This window comes from Pelophylax lessonae, assembly GCF_965119305.1.
Source record: "Pelophylax lessonae genome assembly, chromosome: 1".
Taxonomy (NCBI): domain Eukaryota; kingdom Metazoa; phylum Chordata; class Amphibia; order Anura; family Ranidae; genus Pelophylax; species Pelophylax lessonae.
The window spans coordinates 165,138,598-165,161,747 of record NC_138768.1 but is presented as its reverse complement, the minus strand read 5'-3'; the positions used below and the strand labels follow the sequence as shown (position 1 = coordinate 165,161,747).

Genomic DNA, 23,150 nt, shown 5'->3' with positions numbered 1-23,150 from the left:
CAGAGTCCTGACCTCAACCCAATAGAACACCTTTTGGATAAAATAAAGTGCAGACTGTGAGCCAGGCCTTCTCTCCAACACTATTGCCTGACCTCACAAATGCGCTTTTGGAAGAATGGTCTAAAATTGCCATAGACACACTCCTAAACCTTTTGCACAGCCTTCCCAGAAGAGTTGAAGCTGTTATAACTGCAAAGGGTTGGCCAACTGAATGTTGAATCCTACAGAGCGCACAGAAAACTATAATTATATCTTTGTGAATCAAGCCTCTTGATTATTTTATTCTTTTGTGTGTATATCAAGCCAAAAACTTTAAAACCCCTGTCTGGTTTTTACTGCTATTCAGTGCTCCATTAGCAGTGTTTTGTCCGAAAAAATGCTTGACGCTTGTTAACGTTAGGCACATTTAGTGCTTGAGCTTTAATTAATTTCAATGGCCAGAATAAATTATTATTCTGGCCAATGAACGTAAGGCCCAAGCACTTGAAGCCTGTAAACGCACCTTTATGCGTTAAAACACTTTTATAAGCGTCCGGCGTTTTTTTTCTGCCAAAATGCTGCTGCCAGGAGGAAAGGCTTTTAGAAAAGTTTTCAAAACGTCCTGTGTGCATGAGGCCTTATCAGACATGAAATGAGGGGGATTCTCCAACAGCAACACAAACAGAAATGGAAATGCTTTTCTTTAGTAGAGTAGAGGATGTCTACAACCCTTGTCAGATATTTTTCTGTGTCCCTGTTGCAGATTTTCCCTCACTTCACTTCTGGTAAAATAGTTGTCAACAAGACAGCATGTGAGGGGACATCTCTCGAACAAAACCTTGAATGACCGTAAATACCTGACTAGGGTTGTTATCTATTCAAAACTAGAAAAGAGTTTTATGACTTGACATGCATGTTAAAGTGGAACTAATAGTGGAATAGTGGAACTAAGGAATCTTCTCCTGTGTGCCAGTCTTTGGCCATCTTGGTTGGCCAGCGTGGGATGACATAATTCCAGTGCATGCACAGGATGCTATCATTTCGGCACAGAGAGACCAGGATGGTGTTGACAAGCCGATAAGTAGGGGCATTTTTATTGCAAGAGAGAGTGCATGTTGCTTTTGCAATAAAAAGCCTGCCTGCTCGCTGATTGTAACAGTGGAACTTTAGTTCTGCGTTTAAACTGCTCATGTTCTTATATTCAGATTACATTTTTTTAAGGCAACTGTGTGGAATTGCACCTCCATCGAATTCCAGAGACTTTCACTACAGAGAACATTTCCTTCATACTCGTGTGCATGAAGGGCACGAGTGCACCCAGGTGACTGATTAAACCTGAAATCTGGGTAAATAAAAAAATAAATTAAAAAACCCTTGCGGTGGGGCTACCCCAGCGTTGCAATTGTTAAAATGCTAATTTTTGACTGGGGTACAGTTCTACTTATCCTCGCAGTGGGGTGCCCCTGGCAGCCAGCACTCAAGGCCTTCCAGCTCTAAGGCTACGTTCACATGTGGGGGTAGCGGATCGCGGGCAGAATCACCGCGATTCTGCCCGCGATCCGGAAATCATTGCAAATCGCGGGACGCCTGTGTGATGCCCGTGATTTGCAATGGCACCCCAAACTCTGTGCGATGTTGCTGCGATTTCCGCCTGCCGAATCGCGTTAACATCGCGCAAACAGAATCACGGGGTGCATGACGCCCAAAAAAGGTACAAGAGCTTCTTTTGTGCGTCATGCATCCCACGTTTCTGTTTGCGCAATGTTACCGCGATTCGGCAGGTGGAAATCACGGCAACATCGCACAGCGTTTGGGGTGCCATTGCAAATCACAGGCATCGCATAGGCAATCATGGTGATTCTGCCCGCGATCCGCTATGCCCACATGTGTACGCAGCCTAAAGGTTGTAGGCAGGCCCTCAACTTTCGCCCTAACAATGTAGGAATGCTGGTCCTGCATTTTCATATGATATCGGAAGGCCTGCATCCAACCAGTCATGCAGTTCGGAGGATACCTGCAGGAGCAAGGGATGTGGTACGTATAGCTGCTTTTTCAGGGTAAAAACACGCATTCAACCCTTGCACTCTTGGAGGGAGGGGTCACCTTTGAGGAGGGTCCTTTTAATAATTTACTTTCCACTTTAAAGTGGTGTAAAAGGTTGGGCTTTTTTTTTTTTATATAACAAACAGGTCATACTTACCTGCTCTGTGCAATGGCTTTCTTAGCTCCTGGCTCCTCCCCCATTAGCAAGCCCCTTGCTATAGGGCACTGGTGCATGCTCACTCCCGAGCCCTGCTCTATGCACCCATAAGACACACACAGCTGCGGCTCCACCCTGCCCCCACTCTCTCCTCATTGGCTCTCTTGCTGCTGTCTTAGCCAATGAGGAGAGGGAGTCCTGAGACAGCCGAGACTCTCGTGCACATTGCTGGATCGAGATGGGGCTGTGGAGGGGGCAGCACACAGGTTTTTACCTTCATGCATAAAATGCATGAAGGTAAAAAATACCTTCAGCCTTTACAACCACTTTAAGCAAGCTAAGGTAACCATAGTGGATTTGTGCTGTTTCTCAGTCCTGATATGACAATTCCATCAAAAATCATCCAGTCTTACAAAACATTTTAATTACCCCCTCTTTCTGAAAGCCGATTCTTGCATGTTTTGCCAGAGAGGACTGTCAAATATAAGAAACATTGAAACTTGAGAGAACTAGTGTCACATATGAGCTTAGGTTTATTAAACTCTCTTCATACATATACCTATAATTACAGATATTTTCTTTGTTTTATTAGAGATGACGACAGTTTGCAGCACATCAATGCACACAGAACCAGGACTACAAGTTTAACATCAGTGGGTACGGCCGGGAGCTGTTCCACTATCCCACTGGTAAGTTTGCGCAGTCAGTTATACTTCTATCTTCGTTCATATTGTTATTTACAAAGTCTCTTTTTAACGAGTAGGCATTCAGAGCAACCAGCTCAGTGATCATGCATCCCTCTGATGGTGAAATGATTTGCTTGCTCTGGGATACTGTAATTTGTACATCATCATTGTTTTTGAATGGCCTCGTAAATAAACCTGACAGTCCACATTTAACTGCTCTTGCAGCTTGCTCAACCCCCTCTTTCTGCTTGAAAATCTAAATCTATTAGCTAGTTCACAAACAAAAGTTACTTTGAGTCCTTAATCAAAATGAGATGAGTTCATAGCATATTCATTTCTTACCTCTGAATTTATGTTTTTAATGAGAACACTCCCTACTTTGAGAATATTCTCCGAAATCAAGTCTACACTGAATGAATCCAGCAGTTGTCCATGAAACACAAATCATATTAATTGCAAAGCAGTTTTATGAGTCTCTTCTGGCTCTGGAAGAGGAAAGAAATTATTTCTGTATTCATATACGGAATAATACATACTAAAAGTAGTCTCAAATATATCATTAATGTATTGCATGTAAGCGGACCCAACACTCAGTAAATAAAATTGAGTCTATTTTCTGTTATGCTGCAGCTGTACAACAATAAAATGTGTAAGGAAAAAAAGCAAGCACGAGATATAGCTGATAGGCCTGATTCAGCCTGAGTGCACCTGCGTGAAGCTACTCACAGGAGTGGTGTAAACGCCAAATTCTCTGGTCAACATGGGTTTCAGTATTTATGCTGTGCTGACCTATGGACACTCCCCAGATCATTTGAGTATTTTAGGTAGGTGCAGCAGTCCACAAAGTGTCGGTAAGTATTGACTACTGCATTCACCCCTAATAACAGACCTCTCCAGGGAGCATCTGTGTATATCACACCCTAAAACTTTCCAGTGCGGATGGGGGAGGTCAACTCGGCTCAAATCCTTCCATGCATTTCTATTATTACCTGTTGTTTTAATGGACGTCACACGCAGCAGGAGGTCTTGGAGATTGCAGTGCATTTGTGGGAGTAAGTAGAGCTAAGAGGGAATTAACCACTGGTGATCAGGATACTATTTCTAAGTTGTAATTACTAAACCCGTTTTGCGAGAAGAGCATTAGTGAGCATAAGATACAAGCTGATAGCTATAGCATGGTGCTTTTGGTTTTATAAGCCATGTTTGCTACAGTATTTAGGTGCACAAACACAAGGTTAAATTAAATACCAAAGTGTGATAGAGATAGGAGTTACCCTATACCAGTGATGGCGAACCTTGGCACCCCGAGTGTTTTTCAACTACATTTCCCATAATGCTCATGCATGCTACAGTGTAGTTGAGCATCATGGGAAATGTAGTTCCAAAACATCTGGAGTGCCAAGGTTCGCCATCACTGACTTATACAGTACTAATTATTTTCCCCACTGTATAATAATGAAAAGACATTATTTTGGAAACCACGCCCCTTGGTAACCCTAAGGTCTTTTTCACATGATGGCAAATCGGCAATAAAAACAGGCAGCTGATCTGTATTTTTACTGTCCTGCCATCTAAAACCTAACATGGCAGCCTGATGGGTTTGCACATATGCTGTGATGCTTTGCAATGCAAATTTTTAACTCCGCCTATGGTGTTTTGACAGGTGGCACCACCTGTCAAACTTGCCCATTGAAGTCAACAATGACTATGTTGCAAATTGTTTGTATTTACCTCATCTTGCTTCATTTCTGAGTAAGAGCTTATGCACACAGACAGTTTGAGGCTCAAATATATTGTGGTGTAAAAATTCCAGCATTTTTCTGTGTCTCAGGATCCACAAGTGGCAATGTACAGCTGGCCAAAGAATTTATAGGTTGGAAAAAGACAAAAGTCACAAGGAATTGGCTGTACGTGGCTGTATTTTTCTTGCAGCTTCATTTACTTCTGTGGCCTATTGCACACACCACCTGACGCTCTTCAGAGTAATATAAACACTGGCATTTTTACACTAGAGTATATCATATCAGTGCCTCAAAGGGTCCATTTCTATCAGCCCTTACATTTTTTTCAGCTTCACTGCATGTATGTTAGAGACATTAACCCCTTTTCTGACTGGCGTAAATATCTTACAAAATCTGGGGTTCTGGTTTTTTTTTTTTCTCATCAGACAAGTTCTTATAATGTATATCCATAGAAAATGACTTTTGTAGGATTTAAGTAGTCTGTTAAAGGCTTGAAACCAGAACAAGTGGCCAATATAGGAAATGACCCTTGTGCACTGAATAGTGTATGCATGCTGGATTATCGTGGTTTTGTAAATCTGATCATTCACTTCCAGTTGCTTCTCTTTGCATTTGAGGTGAACCAAAATATATTTTACCTAAAATCTCTTATACAATCTGTAAACCAAAATACTCCTCTAAAAACGAAGTGCTGTATATGACCACCAGATGGAGCCACTAATCTGTTAATAACTATTCAAGTACTCCAACGTGACCATTATATTTTTTTTATATAGGATGTTTATTTGGCTTCTGTTCTATCTGTAAAATGAAGTTGTTTTTCTGTACCAGGAAGTGATAGCATACAATATTGAATTAAGACCAAATCAGATAAGTTGTTAAATATGAAGTTTTATTTTTCTGTTAGGGGTTTCGTATGATTTGTTTTTTGTACATTATCAAGCAGGAACAGGTAGTGAATAGAAGAGATTTTTTTGGGGGAAATATGAAGAAAGCATATCCCTCTATAGTGTGTATTTATCTCACTTAGGAGCACTAAGTTTCTGTCTGCTGCATTGTTCCTCTGCTATCAGCATGAGTCACATCTGACAAGTTTTCCTGACACCAAGAGAAAAATGGTGACGGGAGCAGATTGACAGCCTCAACTCTGTTCCTGTGTGCTGCAATCAGCTCTCGGAGTTCTCACTGAGCTCTGCAGTTTGTAATTTCAGCTCTCCGCCCCCTTTTTTTTTCTGAACCCTCTGAAAAGTTTTTTAAAAACTGGACTTCGAATAGTTGTAGAGAAAAGACTGCAGATCAACAGGTACAACTTAATTAGGAGGATTTGTTTCATCTCTGTGTATCACCTGAGGCCAGTCACTTCACTGGGTATATGTGAGTGTTTACAACCACTTTAATGCTATATATGCATAGATTTCAACTATATTCCCCCACCCTCACTAAACCGCATGGATGGAGGAATCTCCCCTGCCAACTATAGTCAGAGATCTGTGGCATGCATGGCTGTGTAAATACCCAAATAGTGACTGGATGTGATAGGATGCAGTCACTTTTCAACCAACATTTTAATTGAACTTTGCCAAACTGGGTGGTGCTGATAGGGTCACCCATGGCTTTCATTTTGAGCCCTGTGTGGCTAGCCTAAAGTGATACTAAACCCACAACCGTAAAATCAGTCTGTATATGCAGTAAAGCATGCTTGTTATACTCATTGTGGAACCTAAGGTGTTAATCCTCTGCATTGTGTAAAAAGGCTGTTTGATCCTGTCTCCTCTGATCCTCCCCTTCCTCCAGAGCCCCCAATCTATCTCTGAATAGTACAGAAACTAGGGGACAATGTGCACATGCTCAGTTTGGTGTGTATTGCTGGAGGTTTTTTTTTTTTGGGGGGGGGGGGGGGAATGTGCATGTGATCAGCACAGGGCCAATCAGCACTGTACAGACAGAGGGTAATCCTCATAGGACAATCATGGGAGAATTAAATCTCTTCCTACAAGCTTTAATTAGGCACTGTTAGAAATCACAAGACTGCTCTAACTGCTGATGGGAAAGGTATTTAGCAGTTTATATTTACCTACAACTATTGCATTTCCATGTTCTGTGTACTGTGGGAGACCAGATATAGTGAATGCAGTTTCTAGATCACTTTAACACCCAGCCTGCCCATTAGAATTGTAGCAAAAATATTACCTTAATTATATGGTAACTCATTTTGGAGTTTCCCCTGCTTTTAATATTAGAGAAAGGGTTCACTAAGACAAATAGAGGGTTCATTTCCCTTAGAGGAGTCCTAACCACTCTATACATAACAAAAAAAAAAAAGATTTTGGCTTAAGATACTTTACTGACCAAATCTATTCATGTGCAATCCTTACCTATATTGTATGGTGAAAACATTATTTAGAAATTTAAAATTTATAAATTGCACCAAACGCACTCCACAATATATTGCTACATTACTTTGTGCAATAACCTTCCCCCTGAAGATCACCATAGAAATGTTTGCACTGTATATACCCTTATCTGGCATACAGATAGTGATTTGGTGTGATCATACAATGCGGTTTCAGCTTTTCTTGCAAAGTGAAAGTGTTCCAGTGGTGGATTTTCCATGGGACAATATAGGGGCTGGTCTAGACAATAGGGATCGGCCATGGTGAGATCGCACATTCTACATTTTCAAGTTAGTGTGAGAACTTGACGTTATTGGAGTGCAGGTAAAATTGCCCCCACCTTTCCCATAATGTAACATTTGGAGTGTGAGTAGCTTATCAATGCTGTCAGCTGGGTTTTATCAATTTCCAGAAGCAGAATTTGGAGCATTTTGTGCCAGGGTATATGTACATATTATGACCACTTTTCCAGATAACATGGGTGGGTAGAACCAAATGCTTAGGACCCAGGGTAGCTCTCCCTCTGACACCCGCGCATACTGATTGACACTTGTAGGGTGCTGTGGTTGAGGTTCTTGAACATAGGATGCTATGCTTTTCTCACTGAGGCCAAGCCCTTTTTGGTAAAAACCAGATCAGAGTGCAAAATATGCAGTTAAGTAGGTGTCCAGTGGAACTCGGTGCAGAACTTTTTTTCTTTCTTGAACTCCTGTCCCAAAGATACAACAGAAAGTGAAAAGAAGTCTTCCCAAAGCGAGTCAGGATTCCTCCTTTGTCCCCACTGGGAGATTTACTTTTTGGTCCCATTCTAGTGAGCGAGTAGCATTCTGCCACAGTGACAGCCAAGGCCATGACAGAAGATGAGGGTTAATTTAACAAACAGGGATTCAGACAGCAGTAAAAAGGTAAAGGGTAATTCCAGTCAAAAAGGAACGCTAAACCTGCTCTTTGCCACAATCGAAGACTATTCTATCTAACCCTGAAAAGCAAAAATCACTATTTACCTTTTCTACACCCAATCCGGTCTGGTCCCACGCTGATCTGTCAGCGGCAGCTTCAGCGTGGAGGCGAGTGCAGAAGAGGCATTGGACAACAGAAGCCCCATAGTAACATCATAGTAACAACATAGGTGACATCACTTCCCATTCATTTGCCAACCGTTGTGGGTCCTCTCATGCACACAGCTTCTGTCGCTGTGTGGTAGGTAAGGTAAGGTAAGTACAGCGATTTTTGCTTTACAGGGTTAGATAGATTAGGTTTAGAATGTGGCACAGAGCAGGTTTAGCATTAGTTTAGATTGGACTTATCCTTTAGTAGGTTCTAACCCTTTCCCCCCTCTACCTAAACTGGAGGGAAACGTTTAACCTCCTTAGCGGTATTCCTGAGTGTGGCTCTGGGTTAACTTTCAGTACCAAGAGCGGTAACCCCGAGCCACACTCGGGATTAACCCGCAATGTTACTCACCTTTCCTGCGCTCCCCCGCCGTCCTCCCTGCCGTCCTCGCACTCTTTCCCCGCTCTGTGCACGGCCAATTGCTGGCACTTGCCTTCCGGTTCCCTTCCCTGCGAGCGTTGCGACGCAGGTGGGTGAAACCGGCCGCAATTTGGAAAATGGAAATAAACCAAATGACATGATACAAAGCTGTGATCCTAACGGATTACACTGTAGCATGCCATTTCACCACAGGATTGCACCTGGTGACTTTTCCAGTGCCCTGCCTGTGGTTTTCCAGTGCTTTGTGTCTGGAAAATTTTGAACGACCATGGCGTCCAAAAAGCGTTTTTTGAGCAAAAGTGCTTTTAGATTAACTGGAAAACAGCGACAGCTAAAATCGCTTTTGTGCAAAAAGAACGCTTTTTGGATGCCATGGTCGTTCTCAATTTTCCAGGCACAAAGAACTGGAAAAGCACAGGCAGGGCACTGGAAAATCAGCAGGTGAAATCCTGTGGTGAAATGGCATGATACAGTGTAATCCGTTAGGATCACAACTTTGTATCATGTCATTTAGTGTACTGTATTTACGTTTTTGAAATTGCCGCCGGTTCCACTCCCCTGTGTCGCAACGCTCGCAGGGAAGGGAACTGGAAGACAGGTGCCGGCATCGGCGGGGAGGACGGCGGGGGATCGCAGGGGAAAGGGAGTTTTTAAATATAAAACAACAGATTGCCATGCAAAACAAAGAATATACCGCTTTTAGCACAGAAATCTGGACATAATCAGACCGCCAGGGAGGTTAAGCTGGAGTCCTACTTGAAACATTATTCATAACATAATAATATGAGATTTAAAAAATGGTGTAGATATACACATGAAGTTGGTGTGTATATATTTACAGATATGAAACTATGGTATATCTCAAGTGCCACAATACCTTGTACTCATGTCTGCATTCTGGAATTAACTTAAAAATAAAAAAAAGAACCTCCTCTAATCATTTAAAAAAAAAAAAAAGGTGTGTGTGTGTGTGGCCAGCCAGCTTTATTCCTCCACAGTATGAATAGTTGCCAGGATGCTCCCGCATCTGGCCTGGATGATGGAAGGCATTGTAATGTGTGCTCTGTGGGGAATTCATAACTCACTATGTTCTCAGAACATTATCAAGTGTAGGAGGAGGTGAGACAATGCTCTGGAGCTCCACTGTTTACTGCTCCACACAAATCTCTCCCAGTTTGCCAAGCAACAAGAGAACAAATAGGGTAAAATCAAGACAAGCAATATGAAATGAGTGTAGGAGTCACAGCTAGAGCATAGAAGCCAGGAAATGTGAGCCTGTTTACAAAAATCAATTCTATGCAATCTAGTTTGCCGGAAATGTGCACTCATACATGAAAAATTAGAAAGTAATAGACTGAGAAACTTCTTTCCATCCTGGTGTTTCTCTTGAGCAGCTGGCTGCCCTGCTAGCTAAATCCCCATTGCATGGAATTGGGGCATTTAGACGCTACAGGCCAAGTATTTCCGGTTCTACAGGCCAAGTATTTCAGGTTCTGAGCACCACTTTCTGTAGTTTTAAGAAAGTTTGCTCAGCACATAAATGTCATAAGAGCCAAAGATTCTCCCCAAACAAATGTGTGAAGACTGCTTTAAAAGCCGTATAAGCTTATGTGCCCCTCTGATTTAGTTTCTCTTCCTGGGGCTTGACTTTCACTGACTGCATAGCTAAGTTAGAGCATTCTGATTGGGCAGTGGGTTGTCAGCTGATCTAGGTCAGTGACTGAAATAAACTGAAACCATTCTGTAAGCAGGATAGGCAGGCAATAAGCATTTTTGGAGGGTGAAAACTGCTGAATACGGTGGTTTTGGTGGCGATTTTCAGAAAGTGCACCACACCTGAAGGATATAATAGAAGTATTTGGCAACGTACAGCTAAGCCACACTGCACCTGTGGTGTTGGTAAATCACAGCTCATCGGTGTGAAAGCTGCTTTAGGACCTTTTTGTCTGATCAGGTCCGCCTGTCTAGTTTTCTTTTTTCAGGCGGACCCTCTATTCACCTCTATGGAGCGGCAGATGTAAACAAACCTCTGTACTTTTACACACTCCTACCTCCGAACTGATCCATTTAAAAAAAATAGATCAGTTTAGAGGGCCCATAGAGCAGAGCGGGCTGTGTCCGCATCCATTCGTTATGGGCCGCGACTGGTTACCAAGTCTCTAAAGTGACACCCCGTCATCAAAATTTTGGGCACTCCTGATGTAAATGCTTAAATGTTCACAGCCTGACCACAGGTTTACTTTTTGCACAATTGCAGTAGCAGTTTGCTGATGACAGTGGCTGCTGTCTTTTGGAATGCTCCACTTTTTTTTTTTTTTTTTTTACTTGGGATAAGAAACACACTCGCAGATTTTACCTGCAGTGCAAACACTGGTGTAAACTCATCCAGAATTGCTTTAAATAGGCCGCATTTGCTGAAGAGAATAAACCTTATGAAATTACTATATTTTTTTTGTATGTCTTCTAGGAGCTTGTGAAGCAGAAGGTGAAGAGACAGTTAACAAAGGAGCAGAAAGCATCTATCAGAAGAAGACTACAGAAAGGAGAAGCCAATGTGTGCACTAAACAGCGCAGAGAGAATATGTTCAATATTAAATGCAGTGTTGACTCTGCCGGCTTTTGGGGATAATTTAAATAATGATTTTAATTTTTTTGCATATTCATTGTAAAATATAAATTTCTAAACCCCAATATTAAATCTTTGTGCAATTTTTCTGTTTTCCTGCCAAAAGCCCAGCAATGTTACATGCCAAAATTCAGATATATTTAACCACTTGCCTACTGGGCACTTATACCCCCTTCCTGCCCAGGCCAATTTTCAGCTTTCAGCGCTGTCACGCTTTGAATGACAATTGTGCAGTCATGCTACACTGTACCCATATGAAATTTTTATCATTTTTTTCACACAAATAGAGCTTTCTTTTCGTGGTATTTAATCACCTCTGGCTTTTTTATTTCTTACAAAAAAAAAGAAAAAAGACAAAGTTTTGAAAAAAAAAAAAAAGGTTTTTCTTATTTTCTGTGAGCAAATTTTGAAAATACATTTTTCTCCTTCACTGATGAGGCGGCACTGATGAGGTGGCACTTATGGGCACTGATGAGGAGGTACTAATATGCCGCACTGATGAGCACTGATAGGTGGCACTGATGAGCACTGATAGGCGGCACTGAGAGGTGGCACTGCTGGGCGCTGAGAGGTGGCACTGCTGAGCGCTGAGAGGTGGCACTGCTGGGCACTGATGGGCAGCACCATCAGTGCCCATAGTGCTGCTAGTCAGTGCCCATCAGCCTAGATGAGCAGGCACTGATGGGCACTGACTGGCAGCACTATGAGCACTGATGGCGGGCACTCTGGGCAGTTGTGGCATTTTTTCCCCTCTTCTGTAATTAGGGCACTGGTGATCAGTGCCCTGATTACATTCCTTTGTGTCCCCTTACCGGTGATCAGGCTCTCCTCTTCCTCACACTGCAGTCTCCGTGTGAGGAAGGAGAGCTGGCGATGAGAGATGATCTCATATGTTTACATATGAGATCATCTCTCATTGCACGGTCCGATCATGTGGTAAATGGCCGCTGTGATTGGCCATTCACCACGATCTGTGATTGGCTGTGTCCAAGGGACACGGCCGACACAGATTTTCCCCGATGCGCGGGCGCGTGCGGGGAGCCTGTTACTGGGAGGCCGTATAAAGACGGCCTCCCAGAAATTAGAGCCCGCGCTGTAGCCGTACTTCGGCTATAGCGCGGGCCAGAAGTAGTTAAATGGATTTACTAATTGAGAGAAGTATGTTTACCTGTCCAGTAAAGCTGTTCTAATTTCAGGCCTTCGAATTATATGCAGGGAATTTTTTTTTTTTTTTTTTTTTTTTTTTTTTTTTGCAAAATACTATTTCATATTCCCCTGCAAATAGTTGGGTATTTTGAGAGGTTTAGACCCAAGTAATAGTATATGCGTGTGATAATGTACATTAAGCTGCATTGCTGTACTGCTGAGTAAATGGCACCCCAATGCACAAGCTTTAAAACGTGCTTTAACACACAAATGTATGATGCAGGTCTGTTAAATGCACCCTGACTAACTGCACTGGTGTGAATGAGCCCCACGTGAACATTATATTCCAGTAGTGAGTTAAGGCCTATAATTTGTGAAATGGCAAAAAAAAAAAACATAAAACATGTTAATAAGGTTTAATTAGTATTTTCCTATGTTTCTATGTAATTGTATTGTATGTATGTGGTTTTGTTACAATACCAGCTTTTGGGGGTTTTTTTACCAGTTTTTATCTGCTAAAAAAAAAAGAACTTAGAAGTTCAGAGAAGCTCATTAGGGAAAACTGGAGTAAAGGGGAAAAAAATGGCAATACCAATGACTTTTATTTGTAGCTAGGCACTACTTGTAATGACCAGTAGCTTCACCTCTGTTTTTGTAAAAGCCCTTCGTTGAACTCAGCCTTACACGTTTAGGGCACTGATTCCTGTGGTTAGGAATGACTGTCTATACAATACCAGCTTTCTGCACCCACCACTACCCCTTGGTGTAAATGGGAGTTCATGGCAACATTGCAGCCCTACATTAATGAAACATCTGGGCATTTCATACATTTTTAAGAGTCTAGCTTGAGTCCAGAAGCTGATTACTAGTGCTGCAGTGAAGCTTGTTAGTGCATCATTGCTTTTTGTGTTTTTTTTTTTCTTTGAGCTTTATACACTGCTCAAAAAAATTGAGCAGTGTATAAAACACTTTGAAAACGCATTAGATCTCAATCAGGAAAAATATCATGCTCGATATCTATACTGATATGGACTGGGTTATGTGTTAGGAACGAAAGGATGCCACATCTGATGGAAATGAAAATTACCAACCGACAGAGGGCTGGATATAAAGACACCCCGAAAATCAAAGTGAAAAATTTATCCAGCAGGCTAGTCCATTTTTCTGAAATTTTATTGCAGCAACTCAAAATGGTCCTCAGTAGCTTGTATGGCTCTCACATGCTTGTATGCATGCCTGACAATGTCTGAGCATGTTCCTAATTGGACAACGGATGGTGTCCTGGGGTATTTCCTCCCAGATCTTGACCAGGGCATCACTGAGCTCCTGGATGGAGGTGCAACCAGGTGGCATCAGATGGACCGAAACAATGTCCTAGAGGTGTTCTATCGGGTTTAGGTAAGCAAGCATGGAGGGCAATTCAGTGGTATCAATTCCTTCATATTCCAGGAACTGGCTGCATACTCTTGCCACATGAGGCCGGGCATTGTCATGTACCAGGAGGAACCCAGAACCCACTGCACCAGCATAGGGTCTGACAATGGGTCCAAGAATTTAATCCCGATATCTAATGGCAGTCAGGGTGCCATTGTGTAGCCTGTAGAGGTCTGTGCGTCCCTCCATGGATATGCCCCCGCAGACCATCACTGACCCACCACCAAAACCAGCCATGCTGATCGATGTAACTGCCAGCATACCGGTCTCCACGGCTTCTCCAGACCCTCTCACGTTTGTCACATTGTCAGGGTGAAGCTGCTCTCATCTGTGATAAGCACAGGGCATCAGTGGCGTGCCTTCCTAGTCTGGTGTTCAATGGTAAATGCCAATCGAGCTCCACGGTGCCGGCCAGTGAGCACAGGGCCCACTAGTGGATATTGGGTCCTCAGGCAACCCTGATGAAGTCTGTTTCTGATTGTTTGGTCAGAGACATTCACACCCATGGCCTGCTGGAGGTCATTTTATAGGGCTCTGGCAGGGCGCATCCTGTTCCTCCTTGCACAAAGGAGCATAATACTGGCCCTGCTGATGGTTTAAGGACCACCTATGGTGCTGTTCAGCTCTCCTAGAGTAACTGCCTGTCTTCTGGAATCTCCTCCATGCTCTTGAGACTGTGCTGGGAGACACAGCAAACTTTCTGGCAATGGCACATATTGATGTGCCATCCTGGAGGAGTTGGACTGACTTGCAACCTCTGTAGGGTCCAGGTATTGGCTAATTCTACCAGTAGTGACACTAACCCCAGCCAAATGCAAAACTAGTGAAAAACAGTCAGAAAAGACAAGTAGGGAAAAAAAGTCAGTGACCTCCACCTGTAAAACACTCCTGTTTTGGAGGGTGTCTCATTGCTGCCCATCTAGTGCACCTGTTAATTTCATTAACATCAAAGCAGCGTAAACTGATTAACATCCCTCTCTGCTACTTAACTGACCAGATCAATATCCCAGGAATTTAAATAACTTGATGCTATACTCTGATTAAAAAGCGTTACTTTGGGGGGCGTGGCGACCGCCGGACTGAATGGCCGCTTAGCAGAGGAGCTCCGCTGCACGCTCGGCTCAATCCGTATCTACGGCACATCGGAGTGAGTGTTTTTACCTCACAAACACACGGATCTTTGGGGGAACGCTCCCTGCAACCGACGGACATGGCGAGACGAAAAACAGACCCGCCGGCGGTTCGTAAGCTGTCTGACTTCTTCTATCCGGCGGCCTCGAGTCACACACAAAATGGCGCAGCAGTGACGTCACCAGCGCGCCGAGACACGGACGATGCTGGCAAGCAGATGAGGCTGGCGCACTCTGCCGATTCCTCCCCCTCCACTCCATCTACCCACAGCCCGGCGAAATCGAAGCCACGGTGGGAGGAGGGACACCGCACATCTCGCCCCATGAACATGGAGGTGAGTGACCAGGACTCTGCCACGCTTAGTGCATGGTCATTTGTCCCTGAACCGGATCCCTTTGCCTCTATCCCCACAACGGGAAAACCTATCTCCGATAGTGCCTTAAAAGACATGCTGTCCATGATGCACAAGTCCATGCAGGCTACAGTATCTTCCTCCATTGCATATTGTCAGAAAGAGTTGCATGGCCTAGGAGAGAGGGTCAATACAATTGAATGGAAGATGGATGAGTTTACCGTATCATACAACACTCTAGTGGACTCGCACACTGCCCAACAAAATATCAGCCGCATACAGGCCAAACTTGCGGACCTGGAGGATAGGTCCCGACGCAATAACCTGAAACTACGCGGCATCCCGGAAACGGTTATGCCTAACCAGCTTCCTAACTTTGTGCGAGATCTTTTCCAACAAGTTGTACCTGCATTGACAAACTCTGATTTGACTATAGACCGGATCCATAGAATCCCTAAGCCCTCTTTTCTCCCCAATGATGTTCCTAGGGACGTCTTGCTCCGTATTCACTTCTTCCAGGCAAAGGAGAAGATCCTGGACGTATTCCGGCGCAGGGACCATCTACCGGAACGAGCAGCAGCGGTCCAAGTATTACCCGACTACTCTCAATACACCTTACAACAACGCCGCAACCTCAACACAGTAACAAAGGCCCTGCGCAACCACAAGATAATTTACAAGTGGAAGTATCCGGCGAAACTGTGCATAACCCATCAGGGCTCCTCTTCTCAGGTCACCACCATCGAACAGGGAATGCGCCTGCTCCGCCAATGGGGTATTGTCCCCGACGATGCAGGTCCATCGAACGCTACAGCTCTACCTCCATTACCTCCCGTGTACAACCTGAATGGCAAGTTGCATCCAGATCCTCAAGATCTCGCAGCCGCCACAAGTGACACTCACTGCAAGATCTAGCCGGCCGTGCCCGGCCCTCCCTGCTTCTAGGGTGCACACCCCACCGTGCTCTTTTCCCCCTACAGTTTTTGTAGCTACAGCTACCCGTTTGGCCTTGAGGGGCCATGTCCTTTTTATTCCTTGACTGTTTGTTTTGTTGTTGTCTTCAGTATTACCAATATTGCCGTACCATATGATGTGCCTTTTCTCTGCCCATATGCAGTCTTCACCTTCCTCAGCTGTTCCCGGACGAATATACACACCAAGTTGCTCGCTTCCACCATGCCCTTGGAACTTCACAGAAGGACTTCCGTGATTATCCGCCTTACAAACTCGCACTGGTCACCTCTACAGCCAGGTTTGGAAAACTTCTCAGGTACTGTTTTCATAGCCCTTTTCTCCCGTATCCTCCACTGGGTGTACCAGACTCTCCTCACCCTTCCAAGTGCCACTTGTCTCCTTTGCTCCCGGCCCATCTACGTCCGCATGGACCCTTTCTGGAACTTAGATGGCTGTTAAATTCCTTTCCATGAATGTTAAGGGGTTGAACCACCCCGCAAAACGTCATTCGATGTGGAGGGAGGCTGGCGCAGCTACAGCCGATGTTTTGGCGATACAGGAGACTCATTTCCAGATCGAGCATGCTCCCCGTTGTACCCACCCCGACTACCCGCATGTGTTCCAGGCTTCTTATACAGCTAAAAAAAGAGGGGTGATGCTGGCTTTTCGGAACTCCTTGTCCTTCTCCTTCTCTAAGTTGGTGGAGGACAGGGAAGGCCGTTTCCTGATTATCAATTGCACTATCAATCAATGTCCATATACTATTGTCAATGTGTATGCTCCTAATGTACGACAAGTGTCTTTCCTGCGTAAATTGTGTTCCAAGGTATCCAAGCTGACAGTAGGTAAATTGATAATGTGTGGAGACTTTAATCTGGTTGCCGATCATGCCCTGGACTCTTCAGCTAGGCTTAAATCCAAGCCCCCATCCCTGGCTTCGTTGTTACACTCCGAAGGCTTGCATGATGTCTGGAGGTACCAGCACGCGGAGGAGAGGGACTATTCCTTCTTTTCCGCGAGCCATAACACATACTCCAGAATAGACCTGTTCCTTGTGGATTCTGCTACGCTGCCCTTCCTTAAAGATACCTCCATATCCTCCATCACGTGGTCAGACCACGCTGCGGTCCACATGACCCTTTCTACAAGCCTACCCTCTACAACCTCCTTTATTTGGAGGTGCAATAATTCCCTTCTTTCAGACCCAGCCTCCCTAAAACACCTAAGACAGCACCTGCGAGATTTCTTTCTTAACAACAATGCCTCTGACACTTCCCCCTCCACCCTGTGGAACACGCATAAAGCGTTCATCCGGGGTATGTTAATTCAAGCAGGCTCTAGGCTGAAAAAGAAACGTAATGCTGCCCTTCAGCGCCTCACTGAGGAGATTCACTCCCTTGACGAGCTGAACAAGAAATCCCCCTCCCTGCACCATGCCTCTCGGTTGACTTCCCTTCGCGCCGACCTCCGCAGATTGTTGACCGAGCAACACGACAAACTGCTGGCACGATTACGCATGACCTATTATTCATCGCACAATAAAGCTGGTAAATTCCTCTCTTCTCGCATTAAAGCCAGGCGAACCCGAACTAGAATTGATTCTATTATACACCCTCACACTAACGAGAAACATTCCCATCCCCAAAGTATCGCAGACGCTTTTGCGGACTATTATAGTGCCCTTTATAATTTAAATACTGACACCTTGACATATCAACCCACGGATGCGGACATACAGGCCTTCCTCCATCACCTTCACCTCCCGTCCTTATCTGCGGACTCTTTGTCATTTCTTAATGGTCCCATCTCCCCCTCAGAATTGTCCAAAACTATTAGGTTAATGCCTTCCAATAAATCTCCGGGGCCGGATGGACTGACTAATGAATACTATGCGGTTATGCAAGATATCCTTTCCCCTCACATGCTATCCCTTTTCGCACAAGCTATAACCATGGGATCCCTGACATCTGAAATGCTCCAGGCAAACATTACTACTTTACCCAAACCAGGGAAAACACCCGATACACCGGCAAACTTTAGGCCTATATCCCTACTCAACAAAGATATTAAAATCTATGCTAAAATCATAGCGAATCGCATGGCCACAGTCCTCCCCACCTTGGTAGGTGCGGATCAGATGGGTTTTGTCCAAGGTCGGCAGGCCCCGGACGCTACAAGACGCGTGATTAACTTGATGCATCATGCGGAGCGCGCGCAAACGCCTTCTCTGCTACTGTCTATAGATGCGGAGAAGGCGTTCGACCGCGTTCATTGGGGGTACATGCATGCCGTTCTACAGAAATTTGGTTTTTCGGGCCCTATCTTATCCGCCATCCTTGCTCTGTATTCAAACCCCTCCGCTAAAGTACTATCTGCTGGCACGCTCTCTAAATCGTTCTCTATCTCCAACGGGACTCGCCAGGGTTGTCCGCTGTCCCCCTTGGTTTTTAATCTCCTAATTGAACCGCTGGCGATGCAATTGAGACAAAGCCCCTTAGTGTCAGGATTCAAACTCCCCAATTCCCACCATGTCATCACGCTTTTTGCGGACGATGTAATTTTAAGCCTCACAAACCCCACTGTGTCCTTGCCTGCCGCACACAACATCCTCCAATCCTTCAGTAACGTTTCTTATTACAAGGTTAACTTTAGCAAGTCAGTGATACTAAACATGGGAGTGCATCCTACTGCACGCTCTCACTTACAGGACACATTACCTTACACGTGGACCACTCACCCCATGCATTACTTGGGTATTGATTTGACCTTCCCCACGTCTAACATGGTCACTGTGAATGCTTCCACCCTCATGAAATCGCTCACTTCAGATATTGCCAAGCTCAAATCGGTCGAACTGTCTTGGATGGGGTGCATAGCCGCATTTAAGATGGTCTGCCTACCTAAGCTCCTATACCTGTTCCGCACTCTTCCTGTCCCCTTCCCTAAAAAGATCATTCTTCCCTTTTCCAAAATGTTGCATGCGTTTATATGGCAAAAGAAGAGGGCTAGATGCGCACGTTCCCACATGATCAAACACAAATCGGTAGGTGGCCTAGGGCTCCCTGATCTACTTGATTACTGCACTGCCTCCCACCTAGCATCTCTGCGCCACTGGTTTGCAGACCACCCTACTACCCCATGGGTCTCTGTTGAGTCTATCCTTTCCAAAACGTCTACCCTCTCTGACCTGTTACTCGCTGACATGTGGAAACCGCTAGATATCCAATCTCTGCCCTTGCCCACTCAAGCCACACTGGCGGCGTGGAGATCCCTTCTTAAGCAGCTTCCTGCTACGTCCCAGACCATATCCGTCCAGCTCCCAAAATCCACGATTCGTACGCTACTTCCTTACACAAACCTCGCTAACTTTCAAGCAGCGGGGATAAACACAGTGCACCAGCTTCTCCAGTCCAACTCCCTTAAATTGTTTGAGGCCTTACGCTCGGAATTTGGCCTATCCCCACATACGTTGTACTCGTACAACAGCATAGCAAGTCTCATGCGCAAACATCCCCCTCCGCAAATCAAGCTTCCCCTATCAGTGTGGAACTTCCTCACGTCCTCCTCCCCCTCGGTAAAAGGTATCTCGCTGTTCTACCACACCCTTGGCGACAAACAAGCCTTTTCTAAATCACCCCACATGTTGGCGTGGGAGAGGGAACTACAAACATCTTTCTCCGAGTCCCAGTGGAAAATTGCCATTTGTAGCTCTTATAAATTCACCCAATGTGTGAACCATTGGGAACAAGGCCAAAAACTCCTCACCCGATGGTATCTGACCCCATATAGACTCTCGAAGATCTTTGACTCCCATAGCCCTACATGCTGGCGCAATTGTGATCAAATAGGGTCGCTGCTACACGTCTTTTGGTCCTGCAAGGGCCTATCTAGTTTTTGGAGAAAGGTGTTTGAGATCCTATCCACCACGACTGGTATCCTCAGGAAACCTGACCCTGCCCTGGCCCTACTCCTGTTAGGCTTAGACTCATTTCCACCACCCCCCCCCCCCCCCCCAGGACGGTCTCTGTACACATATTGGTAGCGGCCAAGACGGTCATAGCACGGTACTGGAAACAGCCCACTGCACCTTCACATATGGAAGTCACTCGCCAGGTGAACCTGCAGTGCTCGCTGGAAAAGGCCTATGCATACTCTAAATCCCGAGGCCCTAAGTTTCATGCTGAATGGCAACCATGGGTACAAAGCCCGTACTTCTCCCCAGTACCTGGCTGAGGTTGAGCACACAGACTAGTTTCCTTTGGTTTTTACGAATAGTTTTTTCGACTGCATTCCTATATGACTTTTGAATATACTATGCAATTTGTTCTCTTGTAATGTTACTCCATTTGTGCGCGTAACGCCCTTGGGCTGCATGTGCATGCATTTTCCTTCCTCATGCTTTGATACGGCTACTCACTGTTACTGTTATAATCTGAATTGGTTAATTGTATGTTTGTTTTTCTTTGTACTTCAATTTCAATAAAAATCTATTGAAAGTAAAAAGCGTTTCTTTAGTTTTTTTTGAGCAGTGTATATTAAAAGCTGAGCTCGGGAGACTAGACCCTTTCATCCATTAGTACCCCAATGACTGCTTTTAAAGAAATGTCAGCGAGAAGAATGTTTGGGCTACAGCAAGCATTAAGATTGTTTTCAACTATGCAAAAAAAATAAATAAATAATGGATAGGGTTTAGGAGAGTACAGTCAATGGATTCAGTTGTTGGAAGCGGTATGGGAGGGAGAGTAATGGTGACATATACAGTGGGTACGGAAAGTATTCAGACCCCCTTAAATTTTTCACTCTTTGTTATATTGCAGCCATTTGCTAAAATCATTTAAGTTCATTCTTCTTCCTCATGAATGTACACATAGCACCCCATACTGACAGAAAAACACAGAATTGTTGACATTGTTGCAGATTTATTAAAAAAGAAAAACTGAAATATCACATGGTCCTAAGTATTCAGACCCTTTGCTCAGTATTTAGTAGAAGCCCCCTTTTGATCTAATACAGCCAGGAGTCTTTTTGGGAAAGATGCAACAAGTCTTTCACACCTGGATTTGGGGATCCTCTGCCATTCCTCCTTGCAGATCCTCTCCAGTTCTGTCAGGTTGGATGGTAAACGTTGGTGGACAGCCATTTTTAGGTCTCTCCAGAGATGCTCAATTGGGTTTAAGTCAGGGCTCTGGCTGGGCCATTCAAGAACAGTCACGGAGTTGTTGTGAAGCCACTCCTTCGTTATTTTAGCTGTTTGCTTAGGGTCATTGTCTTGTTGGAAGGTAAACCTTTGGCCCAGTCTGAGGTCCAGAGCACTCTGGAGAAGGTTTTTGTCCAGGATATCCCTGTACTTGGCTGCATTCATCTTTCCCTCGATTGCAACCAGTCGTCCTGTCCCTGCAGCTGAAAAACACCCCCACAGCATGATGCTGCCACCACCATGCTTCACTGTTGGGACTGTATTGGACAGGTGATGAGCAGTGCCTGGTTTTCTCCACACATACCGCTTAGAATTAAGGCCAAAAAGTTCTAATTTGGTCTCATCAGACCAGAGAATCTTATTTCTCACGAAAAACATCCTTCAGGTGTTTTTTTTTTTTAGCAAACTCCATGCAGGCTTTCATGTGTCTTACACTGAGGAGAGGCTTCCGTCGGGCCACTCTGCCATAAAGCCCCGACTGGTGGAGGGCTGCAGTGATGGTTGACTTTCTACAACTTTCTCCCATCTCCTGACTGCATCTCTGGAGCTCAGCCACAGTGATCTTTGGGTTCTTCTTTACCTCTCTCACCAAGGCTCTTCTCCCCCGATAGCTCAGTTTGGCCGGACGGCCAGCTCTAGGAAGGGTTCTGGTCGTCCCAAACGTCTTCGATTTGAGGATTATGGAGGCCACTGTGCTCTTAGGAACCTTTAGTGCAGCAGAAATCTTTTTGTAACCTTGGCCAGATCTGTGAAACTGAGGGGACCCTGCGCTTATGGAAAAAGTGCTTAAGTGCAACAATATACTAGTAGAATGTGTAAAAAGCTGCTAGCTGCAGTGTGAAAGTGCTGGGTGCTCTTTTAAAATGTGTAAAACTGTGATTTGCAGCGCTGCTTAAACTTATAAATAATTTATAAATATATCAAAAATCATGAACTTCACAAAATAAAATAAAAATCATAAAGTGCTATTGTATCATCAATTCCTGTAAGATCAGTGCCAGTGAAAACAAATGAATAAATCAGTGTCCATTATATCATCATGTTGCTGTGATGAATCTTTCCACTTAAAATCATACAGGTGCTAAGGTGCTCGATCTGTGCTTTGTTCGGGGTCTCCCCCTTTGGTTATCTACTCACCGCCAAATGATAGTTTTCAGGCATGTAAGAGTTGTTGTACACTGCTTCTCCACTTGATGTGCAATTATAGCTGTGAATATAGATTCCTCCCCGATGTCCTCATGAAAAAGAAGTCATTCATGGTGAAGATCGTTTAAAAAGGGTGTTTATTGGGTAAAACAATGGGGATATACTCACAAACATAGTACAATGTCATGCAAAAAATGAAGAGAGCGGCTCGGCGGCTAGCTGCTCCCGCAGCATCCACTACACCGGCCGGAGGTCACGTGATACGCTCGACCAATCACAAATTAGTGATTGGTCGAGCGTATCACGTGACCTCCGGCCGGTGTAGTGGATGCTGCGGGAGCAGCTAGCCGCCGAGCCGCTCTCTTCATTTTTTGCATGACATTGTACTATGTTTGTGAGTATATCCCCATTGTTTTACCCAATAAACACCCTTTTTAAACGATCTTCACCATGAATGACTTCTTTTTCATGAGGACATCGGGGAGGAATCTATATTCACAGCTATAATTGCACATCAAGTGGAGAAGCAGTGTACAACAACTCTTACATGCCTGAAAACTATCATTTGGCGGTGAGTAGATAACCAAAGGGGGAGACCCCGAACAAAGCACAGATCGAGCACCTTAGCACCTGTATGATTTTAAGTGGAAAGATTCATCACAGCAACATG

General features: G+C 44.5%; 1 protein-coding gene across 1 annotated transcript in view; it reads left to right on the top strand.

Moving 5' to 3' along the window:
• RIOK2 (RIO kinase 2) overlaps positions 1 to 11,185 on the top strand; it is a 72,263-nt gene extending 61,078 nt beyond the window's left edge. Inside the window, exons 9-10 of the mRNA XM_082274952.1 lie at positions 2,772 to 2,868; positions 10,962 to 11,185. Coding sequence (XP_082131078.1) covers positions 2,772 to 2,868; positions 10,962 to 11,123 — 259 coding nt within the window. The 3' untranslated portion in view covers positions 11,124 to 11,185. The remainder of the gene's footprint in view (positions 1 to 2,771; positions 2,869 to 10,961) is intronic.
• The last annotated feature ends 11,965 nt before the right edge of the window (positions 11,186 to 23,150 follow it).